General features: G+C 37.2%; 1 protein-coding gene across 1 annotated transcript in view; it reads left to right on the top strand.

The window, feature by feature from the left end:
• The window catches only part of SV2C (synaptic vesicle glycoprotein 2C), an 87,774-nt gene that overhangs the window by 53,386 nt on the left and 18,474 nt on the right, over positions 1–15,914 (top strand). Inside the window, exons 4-5 of the mRNA XM_068423305.1 lie at positions 11,725–11,858; positions 12,015–12,104. Coding sequence (XP_068279406.1) covers positions 11,725–11,858; positions 12,015–12,104 — 224 coding nt within the window. The remainder of the gene's footprint in view (positions 1–11,724; positions 11,859–12,014; positions 12,105–15,914) is intronic.

Here is a 15,914-nt window from a genome sequence, read left to right as displayed (position 1 = left end):
GTACAACAGTACAGATTTGTTGACCATACTCCATATTGTTTGTCTGGCTTATAAAACTGTCTACTCTGAAGGAGTTAGTGATTGTCCTTTTCATAAGAGTTTCTTTTCACTTCAATAATATATTCTGTCTATGAATTGGAAATACAACTGGAATACCATTTTTCAATTTGCAGTGCAGTTGCCTTTAAAATAAAATTAACATCATCAATTGCAGAATGGCACAGGATTTCTTTTTCAGGAAGTTTGTTTATACTTTTTCTCAAAGAAAAATATTAAATGTTACTTTTGAAAATCATGCCTACTTCAGTGAAAGTTTTTCCATCAAAGTATATTCAATTATCCATGCATATCTGAGTGTCTGAATGTAGCATCTGACTATATTCTTTCTGCATGTATTTATAGGGGAGGGACCTGTACAAATATATGGGAAAAAAGTGATCTACCTCCTCTATAGTGTTTGTGTGCTTAATATTCCCAACATGGCTTTATTTTTACACTTTCCAAAGATGCCAGCAGAAAACAGTATAAAGTGAGCAAAAAGAAACACCAAGATTTAGTGGTGAGGGCTCTGGGCTGAGGTTTCGGTTCCTGGTCTCCTCGGCTTTGATGCTGGCTGAGGTGAGGAGATGCTGCTTTCTACCACTCTCTGTTCCTCTCTTTCTGTTTGAGTCTGTATTATCCTGTTTCCTTTGTGGTACAAGGGATATTTGTTTTGGGGCATTGAAAGTTTTGGCCTCCCTCCTAGTTGTTTCCTGAAGGTAGCATTGCCATATAATAAAAAAGCAAGGAATCGCAACTAAAGAGATCAGGGTAAGGCTTTTAGACTGTTTTATTTTCCCTCAGTAACCTTGTGTATTTCAATCTGTTATAAGCATCTGATTCCTTTATGATATCTGGATATTCTAGACTCTGTAAGGAAGTCATGAAGCTTTATAAAAGGAAAAATATAATATAATGCTCTGTTTATTTAATATATTGTATTTTCTTTTTTTTCTTTTGATAATTACATTTCAAACACTGTGACTGCCTCTCCGTTGGCAAAACCCACCACCCTCCCTGCCACCCCTTGGATAGCTGTAATAGATTATAACTTAGGATCATTAGTACTTGATTTGTGAGTGCAAATAATATTTGTGTTGCAAGTGTTCGACCAAAGTTTGAGTCCCAAGACTTCTGACCCATGGTTCATGGTATGTACAGGAAAGCTCCACGTATTCAACTGAACAGGTTTGTTTAATTGACTGCTGTTAGATTAGAGTAATTCTTAGAATGCATATCTGGTCTAATTATTAGATCACATAAACTGCTTGTTTAGTCTATCTATCTCTCTTTTAGTGATAGGATATTGCTCCTTTTTGTTTAAAATAAAAAAAGATAACAAGAGGTAAATTAAATAGCAAAAAAGGAAATGAGACTTAAATCACAGCACTGAAATGGTCATTTAAAAAAAAGATTTTTCTTGCAACAACTTTCAAACAAATGAAATATAATAAAGTTAAATTTTGAAAGAGCTTCTTTAATTGCATACATGTTCTGTTGTTACACTGCAGCAGCACGCGAAAGGTACAACACCTATCACTGGTAAAAGACACGTCCTCTCTGCGTTCTTCAGAAACTGTTACAGCATTTCAATGATTGATTGTTTTGTTTGTAAGTTAGGCTAGAGAAGAAGGCCCCATTTTTTTTTCATAGACTGCAGTGTTTTATTGTGCCTTTTTCTGATTGTCTTTTCTGATTAATTGCTTCTCTTCTTCACTGTGAGCCCATTGTTTAAATATCCTTAGTCCAGATGCACATAAATCACTGGAAGTCCCGGACCAGGACAGGAACATTTAGATTTTCAATTAGCTTCCACATTTAACACCTGCTATTAGTAGTGTCTACAACAACTTACCGCGTCAAATATAATGCAATTTGTGAGCTCAGAGCTATGGATAGGCCGTGGAGGGCACCACACAAAAATACGTAGGTATCATTATATCTGTATTTTGAATATTGATAGGACAACATAGAATCAGACTTTGTTGTAGACAAGTGTTTTCTTTCAGACCTAGTTCATAATGACTACTGCACAGGGCATTTGGCAATTTTAAATTGTCTACTTATGAAAGCAGGTTTTGTCTGCTGTTGATGATTTACTCTTATTTTACTCTTTAGCACTGTCCAAACAGATGTTTCGAACTTCGTATGCAAAACATTTTTCATTTCTTAGTTAAGTGTAGTAAAATAAAGTAGTGGAAACCAGTAAGTACATGTAGGAGACCAGAGGCAGTAATCTTAACGAGATATCAAAAGTAAGGTCATATAAACAAAATTTGAAGCATGTTTTAGTAACATTTGATTGCACAGTCTCAATGTTGACACTGACCATGATATTTTTAAGCTCTGACAGCGTGTGCTCTCCCCTCCTTTTTTTTGACATTAGCTGCATCTGCTTGATCTGTCATCTCTGGAAAGCATGACATGGCCTTTTCTCCTTAGACTGATGAGACTGTAAGTTGTGATGCTGTCAGAGTCATGACCAGAAGATTTTACCTCTTTGTTTTGCATATTTTGAAGTGCCTTCACTGAACAGCTGCACAGAACCAAACCCAAGCAAGGACTTTGCAGAACTGCATGAGTACATAAATCTCTGGGGCCACTGACTCAGTCAGCCAAACAGTCAGATCAATTATCTTCCACAGTGCTTGTAATGAGATTTTTTGATGGTATCAGCTAAATATTAACCCTTGGTGGCTTATTCTGGGTTGGTTTTTTTAATATGTGAGTAATTAGAACATCATCTTTCCAGTTCTTCAGTCTCCATTCCGCTTTAGACTATAACGTAAACTCAGTGTGATTATTGAATATATCTTGCTCGTGTTGGAAAGATACATTTTAATTTTTACGCTCACTTTTTATCTGGTTGTTAAGCTAAGAAAATTCTTAGACCATTCTTTGATTTGATTTTCTTTCCAGATATTGCCAGCTACTGCTGCGGTTTTCAATAGCGGGGACTTCATCAAATGCTTCTAGGCTATATGCTCATAAAAATAATTAAGTCAAATAAATCTTGAATCCATAGGCCTTAGTTAGCCATGTGGGACTCTACACATCCATTTGAAAAATGTCTAGTGGCCATTAAATTCAGGAAGGTCACAAACCACTGACCTATTGCATCCCAGCACTACTTTTGCTTTTTGCTGACACCATAGTATTACAAGGGGTTTGGGAATACTGCAAATGTATGTATAATAGAATCTTACATCCAAATACTTACAGCAAACATTGGTTTCCACAGGACTGAAGAGGGTGCCGTGTGAGTGCTAATATCTCTACTTACAAGGAGATGTAGGTCTATATCAGATCTTTAACTGAAAGGAGAAAATTTTCCAAATCCGATTTAGATGCAGAAATGTGACAAAACCAGCCATTTATAGGGAAATTAAATAGTTGAGCTTTTGATTACAAATCATAACCCTTTTCAAGTTTTGCATCTGAACTCTGGACAAAATTTGACCTGTGTCCATCTACATTAATTTCTAGTAGTCTTGGGAAATATTTTTTCTGAATAGGGATCATGAGTGCACATAAGGGAAGTGAAGAACATTCTAGCCTGGAATGTGCATATTTACTTACTTAATAATTTTGGTAGCAACATGGTGTTTCTCATTTTAAATTTCAGAAATACACAATTAATGTAAATTTTAAGAGCGTTTTTACACTGATTTGTATTTTATAAAGTATGAGGTAGAGAGGAAGAAAGCTATTTTGAGGACACACAAGTAGAATGTTTTAGAAACACTAATTTAAGACCTAAGCAGAAAATTACAGGTTTGCCCCTGGAAAATTTTCAAAATCTTTGCTCATTATCCAAGGACTGTAATGAGTGAGGATATACCCACTTCCCAAGGAGTATAATATTTGCATTCAGAATGAAGCCACATAGAAGTTATTCAGGCTTGATTCCTGCTAATTGGTGTCTGAAGTCTGGCAAAATTACTCAGGATGGAGACGAAACTCTTAATGTTAACCAAAGTCAAGACATTGCAATTCTGTGTTGAAGTGCTTTGAGATTTGGTAGGTTTCCAGCACTGTAGGATAGTTGCATTGTGTTTGTATTCGGCATTGCTAAAGTAAAAAAATGTGTCCTGCATGGTGGTGGCCAGGTGGAGACATTTATATTAGCATGACTTAACCAAAAGGGAATAATTAGCATGACATCTTAGCAAAGTGCATTTCTATTAATTCTCCCTAGTTTGAGAATGGACAATTCTACATGGCCAAAGTTAAACAAACAGAAGTAGAGGACTGCAGGCTTGTCTCCACTCGTTAGCAGTGACATCCCTTATTCCTTTCCTGTAAGTGGAACTCTTTGCTCTTAGCCCTTATTTTCATGCAGTATCATATCAATGGGTGCAACGAATAGTTTACATCAGAGGTTCATTCTAGGAAAGGCTCACAAAGCTCTGTGTGATGATCCCACATCAGCTGAGCACCTCTCCAGGGCCAAGCAGGTATTGGAGAACAACCCTAATTCTCTTAGGAATGAGGTGCAGGTGTATCAAGAAACCACACAGAGGGTTTTGTACAAATTTGATGCTTATCCTTTCCCTCTCTCCTTATGGGGTGATGGCTCTGCATTTCACATCAGTATCTTTCTTTAAGGATTTGGACAGTACAGTCTTCTCCCAAACTCTGTATATTTTGGTTCTGATTTTTCTCTTGTTTTCATGCCTCTTCAGTGTTAATGTGATCTTCCAGCACTGAGCTAAGACTTAACCTGTGTAGGTATTACTGGTCCTGTTTTATAGATAGGGATGCAGTATACAGATACACAGAAAAGCACAATAAAACACTGAAGATTGCCAATAACTCACCACGTAATTGGATGATGTTAGGGAGAGTGGTGGCTTGGACTAACTAAAGTGAATGAACAAATATGTATACCTCTGTGTAAGATAAATAACTTAAGAAGGGAGGAATCCTCATCTTCTGTCAGCTGGTTTGCTGTCAGCTGACTCTTAACAGCTACCGTTCAGACCAGGATGTTTCTTGCAAAGTGCACTTACCCAAGATGTTTATTCTTTTTCTCTTTTTAACATGCTTTTTGTATATATGGGTAATCATTAAAATTTATTTGTTTCAGTACTGCTTTACATGAGTAAAAAGGTGATTTGTCCAGCTCTGTGAAGTGTAGAGGAATCCTCTTTTTATCATACCTTTCTGCGTTATATAGTAAGTGCAGAAGAGGCAAAACCAATTCTGAAAATGCTACAAGCTGCCTCTTGTGAAAGCTTTTATACTCTTTTGCCACTGTTTGTTATAACTACTGAGTCTTCAGAATAGTCCACTGAAGGGGAGAACGTGGGGTGTATACACAGAACATTTGTAATGGTCAACTTAGTTTGCAAGCCCTTCTCTCTGGTTCTGTATAGCTTCTCTTCTGCCTTGTAAGACTTCATAAAACGTGAACAGCTAATGACTGATTCTGCCTTATTCATGTCTCTGTTCTGTTTAGTTGTCCCAGTATCCTTCCCAGTAAAGAAAATGGAAGTGCAAGAATGGCTTCCTTTGTGGAAGTCAAGATACAGACATACCATTCCAATTAGGCTCAGTACTGACAACAGCCTACTTCAAGAGCCTACATGTGTTCATGTTTGTCTAGCTGGGAAGGCAAATGAGATCCTGATTTCCTAATCATACATAGACCAGCAATTACACATCCTTTGCCACCTCTAGCATCTGCCAAGATTAGACAGATGACATGACTAGGCTGTCGAGTACCTGCAGTTCTCTTGTTAGGAATTGCTGCTTTAATTCTCTTATATGATTACACTTGTTCATCTCTTCTGCCATTTTAAAGATTAACTTCTTGCCTGTATTGGCTACTGTGAGTCACAGCATCTTGATACAGCCATAGTTCAGGCCCAAATGCAAGTCAGATTTCAGACAGACCATTGCAATCCATGTACGCAATGACTTACGAGCTTCCCTTGTCTTTATTTCCCCCAGCATTGCTAGGTGTTCTGATTTGAAACTATTTTTTATGGTTTTTCTATCAGTCCTGTCACAGATACACTAACATTTCAATAGCAAGGAGACAAACTTAACAGCTCAATATTCTGTGTAGAGTATATGTAAGGTTAAGTGAAATGCTGACATATCATTACTAAACCTCAAATTTTGGGCTTGTATCATATCATATCACTGTCTGAAGTATGGGGGTATACAAACTTCCTCCTCAATGAAAAGTAGAACTGAGCAGTACTACAGCAGGTATTGGAAACATTTTAAAAGCGGATTACTGAGGTCACTGTTCAGAGGTACTACATCTAGAGACCTCACCCTTACTACAGTGCCATGCACTGGATAGAGGAGTTGTGTCTGATGTTATTAGAGAACAAATTACTTTCTATGCAAGGTCAGCCCTGCTTGCAGCTGTCCTGGGGCTCGTCTGAATGGCAGGTAATGTTAAAGGAGTGATCAGAGACCTGATAATCTCGGGTCTCTGGATGAAGATCAATGTCAGCACAGGGAAGTGATGACTGTCAGTGGTTGACAACACCATCCTCCGTGGGAAAGGAAATCTGTCTTTAGAAAATGCCTTGTTCCTATTAATCACGGTTTTAACCATCAGCAGACCAAGTCTGAGTTTAATGTATTTGTAAAGTATCTCTGTTTAACACTATTACTTTCTTCTTTCATTGAACCGTTGATCCTTCCAGGGACTAATAGCATCAGCTAGAGAGCCAGATGGATGCAGATGAGAGTTAGAGAGTCTTCCTAAGGCACCTTTGTTAAGGTACCTCCATCATGGCCTGCCACACTTCAGCTATTTTATTTCCAGATTCCTTCTGCAGAAATTACCAGCAGTTGACCTGCTGAGCCGGTGGGATTGCAGAGTATCTATCTATCTACATAGGCTAAAAATATCACTGCCTTTCCCATGTGATATCAATAATCTAATCGTAGGAAAGACAAGTGTTCTACTTTGTGTTGGTGAAATTTCACATTAATACGATTGCAGAATAGTTCTGAAAACATTGTTTCTGCATTTGTTAGAAACCATGTATTTCACTCAGTGTTGTAAAAATGTCTAACTGAGCTTCTTCAGCTATATAACTTATCTGAACGATTTGTTTTCCATTTCAGTGGTGCTTTACCATTATTTTCATCAGTACCACCAAAATATATGGGCTCAAATCCTACATGTCACTCACAGTTAAAATTGGTAATGCCAAGACAGATTAAATGTAAGTGCAATAATAACATATTTCAGTGCTGCTAGCTGCAAAATATTTCCAGTCCTCCTTATAATTTTGATTTAGCTTAGATTTGGGAAATACTCGACAAAACAACATTTAATGGTAGAAGTCTTTCTGCAGGATTTTTTTTTAAGCGTATTATTTGTATTACGTGCGGTAACAGTGCCACCGCGTGGCAATTTACATCAATCACTGGAAATTTTTCAAATTTAAAAAATTGAAAATGGAGGCTAGAAAGCTGGGTCTTTACCAAAGATTGTGTGGTAAAACAGAAATAGGAAAAGTTATGAAATCATAGAAAATATTCTGCAGACGAATCTTATCAAGTCTATGAATTCCTGTAAGTTCCTTGGCTATCTTTCTCCTGTGCCCCTAATTTTAGGGATATTCTTGCATCTACTCTCTCCTTTGATCTACCGAAAGACAGATGTTTCTGCAAACTTGGCTTTTGACAATTTCTGACACTGCCATGAATCTAGTTCCTCTGATTCTTACTGAGTGACTAACAAAAATTGTTGTCAAGAACGGTCAGTCTTTAGCTAACCATGCCATAAAATCCCTACGTTCGATTAGGCTTTCTTTGCCCACATTAGTCTCTTAGAAAGGTGTTTCACAGCTTTATTCTTCTGGTTTTTAGAAACTTTCCCCTTGCCAGCCAGTATTTATACAGAGCCTGTAGGCACCCATATTTTTCATTGCCGTCATGATACTTTAGTGTAACCCTTATGGATTTGTACAGAGCTATCATATTCCCTTTCAGCCCTCATTTTGGAAAGTTAAGTAAATTATCCCCATTAGTCTGTTCTCTAGTAATCTAGCCACTGTAAAAGATGATCCTTGTCCTTGGAGTTACCCACTGTTTGTGAGGTAATATGCATTTACAAAATTCAACGTAATATGAACAGTTTTACCTCTGTATTTATTCAGAAAGTCTATGACATAAATGCTCTTTTCTCTCCTTTGGAGCAGGAAGTTGTTTGTAATATCCCTTTAATTTACTAATATTATGGAACAGATGAAATGCTGTGTTGGGAGGGAAGATTTTGGTGATACTGAATTCAACATAGAAATTGGTGATTAGCATGTTGTACATTTTGGGTTTGCTCTGCTGCGTGCTGCTGTGTTTCTGTAATCAGTAATTGCCATGCCGGTGATTCACTTGGCCTTTTCCAGCAGTCAGTAAAGTGAGAGGCTGGTATTCAGCACAAAGGTTGCTGCAGCAGCTTCAGATTCAGTCGTTGCAGGTTTTACGTTGCTCTACAGCACATCATTCCCAATATGCATTTGGGCCAAGTGTCCTAGCAATTCATAAAACATTGGGACTTACCACCGTTTTCAAGATCAATGACTCTTGAATACAGGATAGCCAGGGAGCAAGGGTGAAGTTTAGCTCTAGGTTGCTGTGCAGTGCTCTGAATGCAACCATGTAGAGCTGCTCTGTCTTTGCTATTGTGTCATAAATCAGGGAAGGGAGAAGCAAATTGAATTACAGCCGAGAACACACTTTCATTTGGTTTCAAGACTTACGTACAATAGGAATTAAAGCCACTTTATGACCTAAATTCAGAGCTACTCTAATGGCTCCATTTTCCATATTAGCTCATGACCTAGAAAATGGGATGTCTTAAACGTAAGAATAAATCTAAACTTGCTCTGCATTTAAACTTGCTCTGTTTCGCTGATCTAGTGCTGGTACTGGAACAGACAGGAGGGCAGCCTCAGGAAAGCTGTGTTGCAGCTGACTTTTTTCTACCAATTGCTTCTTGTAATCCTGATACTCACTATTATAATTAATTCAGCAGATATGTTAAATCACAAGATAAATTGCAGCAGGTAATACAATACATATAGAAAAAGATGGAAGAGCAATAAAAACCATAATGAACATTTCACTTCGCATGCCCGTCAGATATTTTGAGAAGCAAAAAAGATGTTTTGCAGATTGTCAGGATGACAGCAGGATGAACGGTGCCCTCATTGCTTTTAATTAAGTGTAGTATGGTTCAATTACATTAATAAATGACACCTTAAAACAAATTATCACCACCATTTTCCAGGACTGGCTACAGAGCACAAGATGTTGCTGTTGTTTTATAATAGTTATAAAGCCAGGCTGATTTAATTTACTGCAGAAGTGCCCTTTATGCAGCTCAATCTCATAAAACATGACCCAGAGCGGTGAAAGGCAGATTGTCTAAATATACCAGTGGCTCTGTATTTCTGGGACAGTTCCTAATGACAACAGGAGCCAGTACCTTGACCACGCTGTTCTGAGAGACGAAAACCCCCATCCTGTGCAACCTTCCCCGTGGCACTAGCAGTTGCATGGCTGCCTGGAGAGGCAGATCAGCTCGCTGCTCTGAACAAAAATTGACTTAACCAAAAGGAAATAATTTTGCAAGTTCTGTATCAGGTGATTTTGTGGTACAGTTTAGAATATCTAATGAAGACTATGATTCTAATGATTACAATAGAATCTGTACACAATACACAAAACACAGGTATGGTTTCTAATTGCCTCATTAACTCACTGTAAACCTTTCCTTCTTTATTTCCTTCCCTTCCCTATTTAGATGTAAAGTATGCTCATATTATTTAAGATTTTAAATTCCATAAGATAGAAAGTTCACGTTTTCAAAAAAAAACAGTAAAAAGTAAATTTAAATACACTTTTATATGTGGTTTTTTTTGTTATTTTTAATATTAAATTTTCATTCCAAGTTCTATTTTGCAATAAAAATTAACATGAAATAGTAGACAGCGTCTTTTTGTTGGAGGGAATTTTGGAGGAGGAAGATGTGTTTATCTGGAACCTTACTTTAAAAAAAGTAACATGACATTCCAAGATCATTGCCAACACTGTCATTGATTTTACCTCTGTTTTCCTGGGGTAAAGATGGCATGGGCTAAATGAGGCTGTAGAGCAAGCTGATACCATTTCAGAAACACAGAAAATTTGTAGCAGACCAGAAAAAAACAGGTTCCCAAGCCTGCAGATCAAAAGGTTTCACCGAGCTGTTGATAAAGGGCAAAAATAAATCATGAGTTGACTGTATTTTTCATATGGTCACATGTAAGTACTTTAATATGAGAAGGGATTTTTTTTCCAAGAATGTATTTATGATCCACAGCATAAGACTTTTAAATTCCAAAATACACTATACATTTAACAGATAAATATCTTCTTTAAAGAACTCTTTAATAGGCCATTTGGTACCATGTTGTACCAGTTGTTTACTGACATCCAAATAGATGTAATTTACTGTATTTTTTGTCTAGAAAAATCAGTTAGCAAAGAAATATATCAGATTAATCCGGCGTCAGCTCTTTCATTAGCCAGGATTCCATTTGCTTCCAGTAACCTCTTCTGTCCTTTATTGTTATTCTTATCTTCCACTCATCTTTTAGTAAGTTGTCCTTGAGAATTTTACTTGAAAAATTCTGCTACATTGAAACCGGACTTAAAGGCCAGGTAGTTACCCAAATAGTATTTTTCTCTGTCTTAAGAGAAATTCTTAGGTTTCTTACAATTCTAGCAGTGCAATAGTCCAGTCATAATACACCAAAGAATCAGACATTTTATTTAAAATCTGAACTACCAGCCTTGTAGTTTCACATACAGGTTTTCCAGTATTTCCTTTTTTCCCAGTATTTCCTTTTGTGTCCTTTTCAGTATATTTTTTCAATGGCTTCTACAGTATGTTATTAGTCAGCACTCAGATGTATGTCAAGATCAATTTTTCAGATAAAGAGAGTTGTTTTCCTGTTGTTACCTTTTCTTAATCTCTTTATGTAATAATAAATTCTCTCTCTACTTCAGTTTTGAGGTTGCTCCTCTCTGATAGAAGTTTGGATACTGAGTATTTTTTCCTGTACATCTAGTTATGGGGCAGAGAGGACAGGTGTCAGTTTACTTTTAACAGGGTTTAAGGAGTGTTATAGTGCTCTGGAACAAGATGGAAACAGAAGTTAGGCACTGTAAACACTTTATGTGTTGCACTGTATTACATTAGGAGACTCAATGAGTATTTAAATTATGTAGAAAATGTTAATAATAATAAGGAAGTATGTAAAATTCCATAAAATACATCACCTGAGTGTAGATTTTTAATTCTCCCTTCTTCCAGTATTCATAGAAAATGATTTCTTTGTGTATGTATTCTTATGTATAGTGATGGTGTTCCTGTTTTGTTCACGTAACTACCTTCATGCAGATTTTGCTAAGAGGCTTGAAAGAGGCTTCTTCATCCCTGTGTAAGGAAGTCTCCCACCCTGCACAATATGGCCGTTTTCCAGCATGACTAGTCACATGCAAGTGGCAAGTGTAAGATTATTTATGAAATCAACGATATTTGTGGAAAAAGATCAGTTAGGCTTCATTGAAATATAGGTATCATTTTGCATCTCCAAGAAGCTGCAGACTCCCATGTACAATCCTCCTTATTTCTCTACATTTTGTTAATTTCTTCTTTCATAGGATGGAGTTTCAGCATGGGCTCTGCCTACCAGTTCCACAGCTGGCGAGTATTTGTGATTGTCTGTGCACTGCCCTGTGTCTCTTCCGTGGTAGCCCTCACCTTTATGCCAGAAAGCCCGCGGTTCTTGCTGGAGGTATAAGTTTTCAAATGGATTTTAGATTCCAGTCAAAATTATTTCTGTGTTTACATCATGACCTCTATATAACAGACATTAAGATTGTTCAGTGACTATAGTGAATATCTTAATCTGTATGTATGTTTTGTTTAAATGTTTTGATCAAATGTTTAGGTTGGAAAACATGATGAAGCTTGGATGATACTCAAGCAAATTCATGACACAAACATGCGAGCTCGTGGTCAGCCTGAGAAAGTCTTCACGGTGAGTATTTCTTTTAAAGCTAATAGCTTAGCACATCAGTGAGCTTGCTGAGTGGCAAGGTCTGGAGTGCTTAAGCAATCAACATTAATACGCTGCATAACAAAGCCAGTCATTTGCACTCTAAATACCTTAAGTATAAGAACCAGACTCCTACTGAAATTGTTATATATACAGCAGAGGTGTCCTGGTTTCACTGGGATTTTGTTTCAATTTGTGGCCAGCCATGGTGATCAAGGCCCTTAGGAGTTAAATCCAGGGCAGCTGACCCAGGCTGGCCCACAGGTGTATTCTATATCATTGATATCAAGTTCACTATAAAAGGGAGGGCTTGTGGGGGAGAGGGGGGGGGCTGTTTTTGCTCTCCTCTCTTCTAGTATTTTTTTTTTCTTCTCATTGCCAACAATTGGTATTCCTGGAACAACCTGCTGCAACTCTGTAGCTAAGTATACTTTTGTGTGTTTTGTGTTATTGTTGATATTAGTTTCTTGATTGTATTAAATATGTTCAATTTTAACCCACGAGTCTGCCTGTTTTTCCCAATTTCCTTCCTCGGTTGGGGAAGGGACATTGGGTGAGAGAAAAATTGTTATTGTTTAGCCACAGGTGTGGGCTAAACAAAGACAAGATGTTAATACATCAGCCTTTGGCCAGCATATTCTTGAGCATATGAACCCACAGTATGATAATTTTCTCTGGTGTAACAAGATACTTAATAGACTCTGTGTTTTATTTATTAAGTTTACTTCACCCTTAATAATAACAGTAGGCACATAGAAGTCTAAATTAGTTGGCTGTTGTGTCTTTAAAGCTTTTGAAATTTTTTCTTAATTTTTATCAGTTTAATAATTCTAAAAAATTCATTTTCACATCTGTGAAATACTAATTTCAGACATCTAATTTTCTCAAAGTATCTTGGAAGCTCAACTGCATCTTGTTGACTTGCAGGTCTAATGATAAGGCCATATTCAAAGTATTGATGGGTTGTTTCTATTTGGAGGAGAAATGGGCAATTCTCCAAAATTTACCAAGAAAAATAGTGGGACTTTTTTATAGCATCTTCCTTTTTTGTGACAAATACACAAAACAATTTTGTCTTCCTGAATACAGTAGGACCAAATAGCAGAAGGCATTTTCTTGCTTTGAAACCCAGTTTGCCTTTCTAGCTTGTGCTGTGGGGATGTTTCCACTCAGCTCCCTCTCAGAGCCACGTGTGGGATGTTTTTCCTTGCCCAGAGGCTTTCTTCTTCCTTTAATGAACATATAACTCAATTAAGAAATCCTCTTCAAGGTTATGCATTTGCAGGCAGTCTTGAGGAATGACCGTCTGACTGTATAACTTTATTCCATTGAGGCTTGCAGTTTATTGCCTTGGATATAGTTTCGGTTGCCTCCATTTAATTTTTTTTCACAAAGAAGCTCAGGAACTCCTATATTTAGCCTGAAAGAAGACTGGTTGGCACATCTATCATGTTAAATCCACATTTATTGACACACACATGACCTACCCCTAATCCCACCTAACCTAATATTTTATTTTCTGATTTTTGTTTACAAGGATTTGCCTAACACCGTACAACTAGGGTGTAATTTCACAATTGGCTCTTGCTGATCTGAGCTGTTTTCCGACAGAGTATGCCTGTCCCTGGTCACTCTTTGTTTTTCTTCTGCTAGCATTGATATTCTTTGACTGACTGCACAGACAGCCATAGCACAGACCTTGTCCCCCTATGGTATTGGCTTAGGCATGAGGAAGAAGACTGAAATGTGCTAGGGCAAAAGGTGGGAGAAAGGATCAGCCAGTCTCACATCACTTTGACCTAATTGTGATCACATCCTAAAGCAGCTGTGGAAAAGAAAACAAAGCACATGCTTGTTATTTCCAATTCTTGTGATCTAACAAGTCTCTCTGAGGTTGTTAAAATGTGGCACTGAACCATGTTGAACTCAGTATTTATAGCTATTTTTGTTGATTGGTCAGCCATAAATAAGGAAAAGCCACCACTTAGGTTTTTTGCCTGTTTCTGCCATGAACTTTGGGGAAAACTCAACTGCTGATATCAAGGAGTTGAAGGATGAGAAATACTGTATTGCAAGGCTACACGTGTACAGAAGTCCCTATTTTTAGCTTACATTAATATGATTAGAAAATGCATCATTGTCTCCTCATTGGACAGTATCAGCACTTCATATTATAAAACCCAGAAAGCAAAGAACTTATTCATAATCTGTTTGGGACATCCTTTCAGTCTCTCTTTTTTGTTTAATATAGGCTAGTCCTGGATATTGTTACATTTTGTCTCAGTAATTTATTCACATAGCTCTCCTAAACCCCGTTGCTTCCTCCAGTACCATTCTATGACTTATGCGTTACTATTTTCCTCCATTTCATATCACTACTTACATCAGATATACTTTGACAGTATGTTTTCTAACTCTACAGCTGCTGTAACTTTTTCTCCATTACTGCTGTAGTTTTAGTGTGCTTTCCTTTTATATGTTTTCCTGGTTATATTTCTGTCATATTTTCCTAGAAGCTTTTTTCACAAGTTATGTTTATTCTTGTTACTCATATTATTGAGAATTTTATCTTCCAGCCTTTAGAACAGAGAAGGCATCAACTGATGAACAGTTTGTTTTAGTTAGAAACCCCAAAATGGATGTATTCTAGTTACTGACTGTGGAGGTGGTGGCCCTTAATACTCTTGAAAATCTCTCCTGCGAGCAGTGACGCTAACAGAGATGGTAGTAAGTTGATAGTACCTTCTATTATGGGACTACCCAAGTTAAACGCTTATGTACGTGCTTAATTACCTTCCTGGGTCCTTAAAATATACATTCATTATATTCGTTTGTTTAAATATTTAAGTAAAAAAAAAATCTTTGTATACCTAAACCAAAAATTCTCTCCACTCTTTCACTACCATGTATTGATTAATCTTTTTTTTCTGCAAACATTTTGCTTTGCAGCATGTCTTGATTTTGTAAAATTTAAAATATTGCATATTTCTAGCCATTGCTTTTAAACAGAAGTTCCATTTTCATTAAAATAGATATTCTTTATTGTTTTTTCTTTCATTCTTCATATACTGACAGCTGAATTTGCATGGTCCAGGTGGACTATTGTCCTGATTCAAAAGGGTTTTTCTTGTGTTAAAGAACCATCAAGGCCAGAGGCTTTTTGTCCCCAGTCACATACAGTGGTCCTAGGATATATACATGTTTCCTCCAACCTCCACATCTCCAAATCAGTCAGGTGGCCAGGACGGTGAAAAGGCTGCCCCTGAGCCTACAAGAGCAGTACTGGTTTATACAGCGTGATTCAAAAGGCATGCCATTTCTGCCCAGAGGTGTGGCATGTCAGCATGTCTGTGTGTACGAGGTCTTAAATAATCGTGGAGGACTCAATTCAGTCTTTTGTAAAAAATGTTTCATAAAAGCAGTTTAAGAAAATCTTAAAATCAATGGAATGATGCAAACAGGATTATTGCCTTTGGAAGAGGCATCACAAGAAGGTTACAGGCTTTTTATATAGTCATGGTTTGGCAAGACAGTGAGCTGCAGTATATCAGAAATCAGCCTGGTTATAGCTAAAACCACTTAGTAGGCTTTTGTTTGTTCTCGTTCATGGGATGAGGCTGCTGATGCATCTTAAACAGTGTACATCTGTAAAAGTAGTGGGCTGAAAACTAGAGCTTTACCATCAATACTGCTGTTCCCTGATGTCCTGTAATCCACTATGATACATCTGTGGGTGGTGGTGGTGGTGTCATTCTGTTAAGAAGAAACATAAGCTATTGCTACCTTCAGAAA

Source organism: Nyctibius grandis, chromosome Z (genome assembly GCF_013368605.1).
Source record: "Nyctibius grandis isolate bNycGra1 chromosome Z, bNycGra1.pri, whole genome shotgun sequence".
Lineage (NCBI taxonomy): Eukaryota > Metazoa > Chordata > Aves > Nyctibiiformes > Nyctibiidae > Nyctibius > Nyctibius grandis.
The sequence above is the reverse complement of the archived record's forward strand: the minus strand, read 5'-3'. Positions and strand labels throughout refer to the sequence as shown.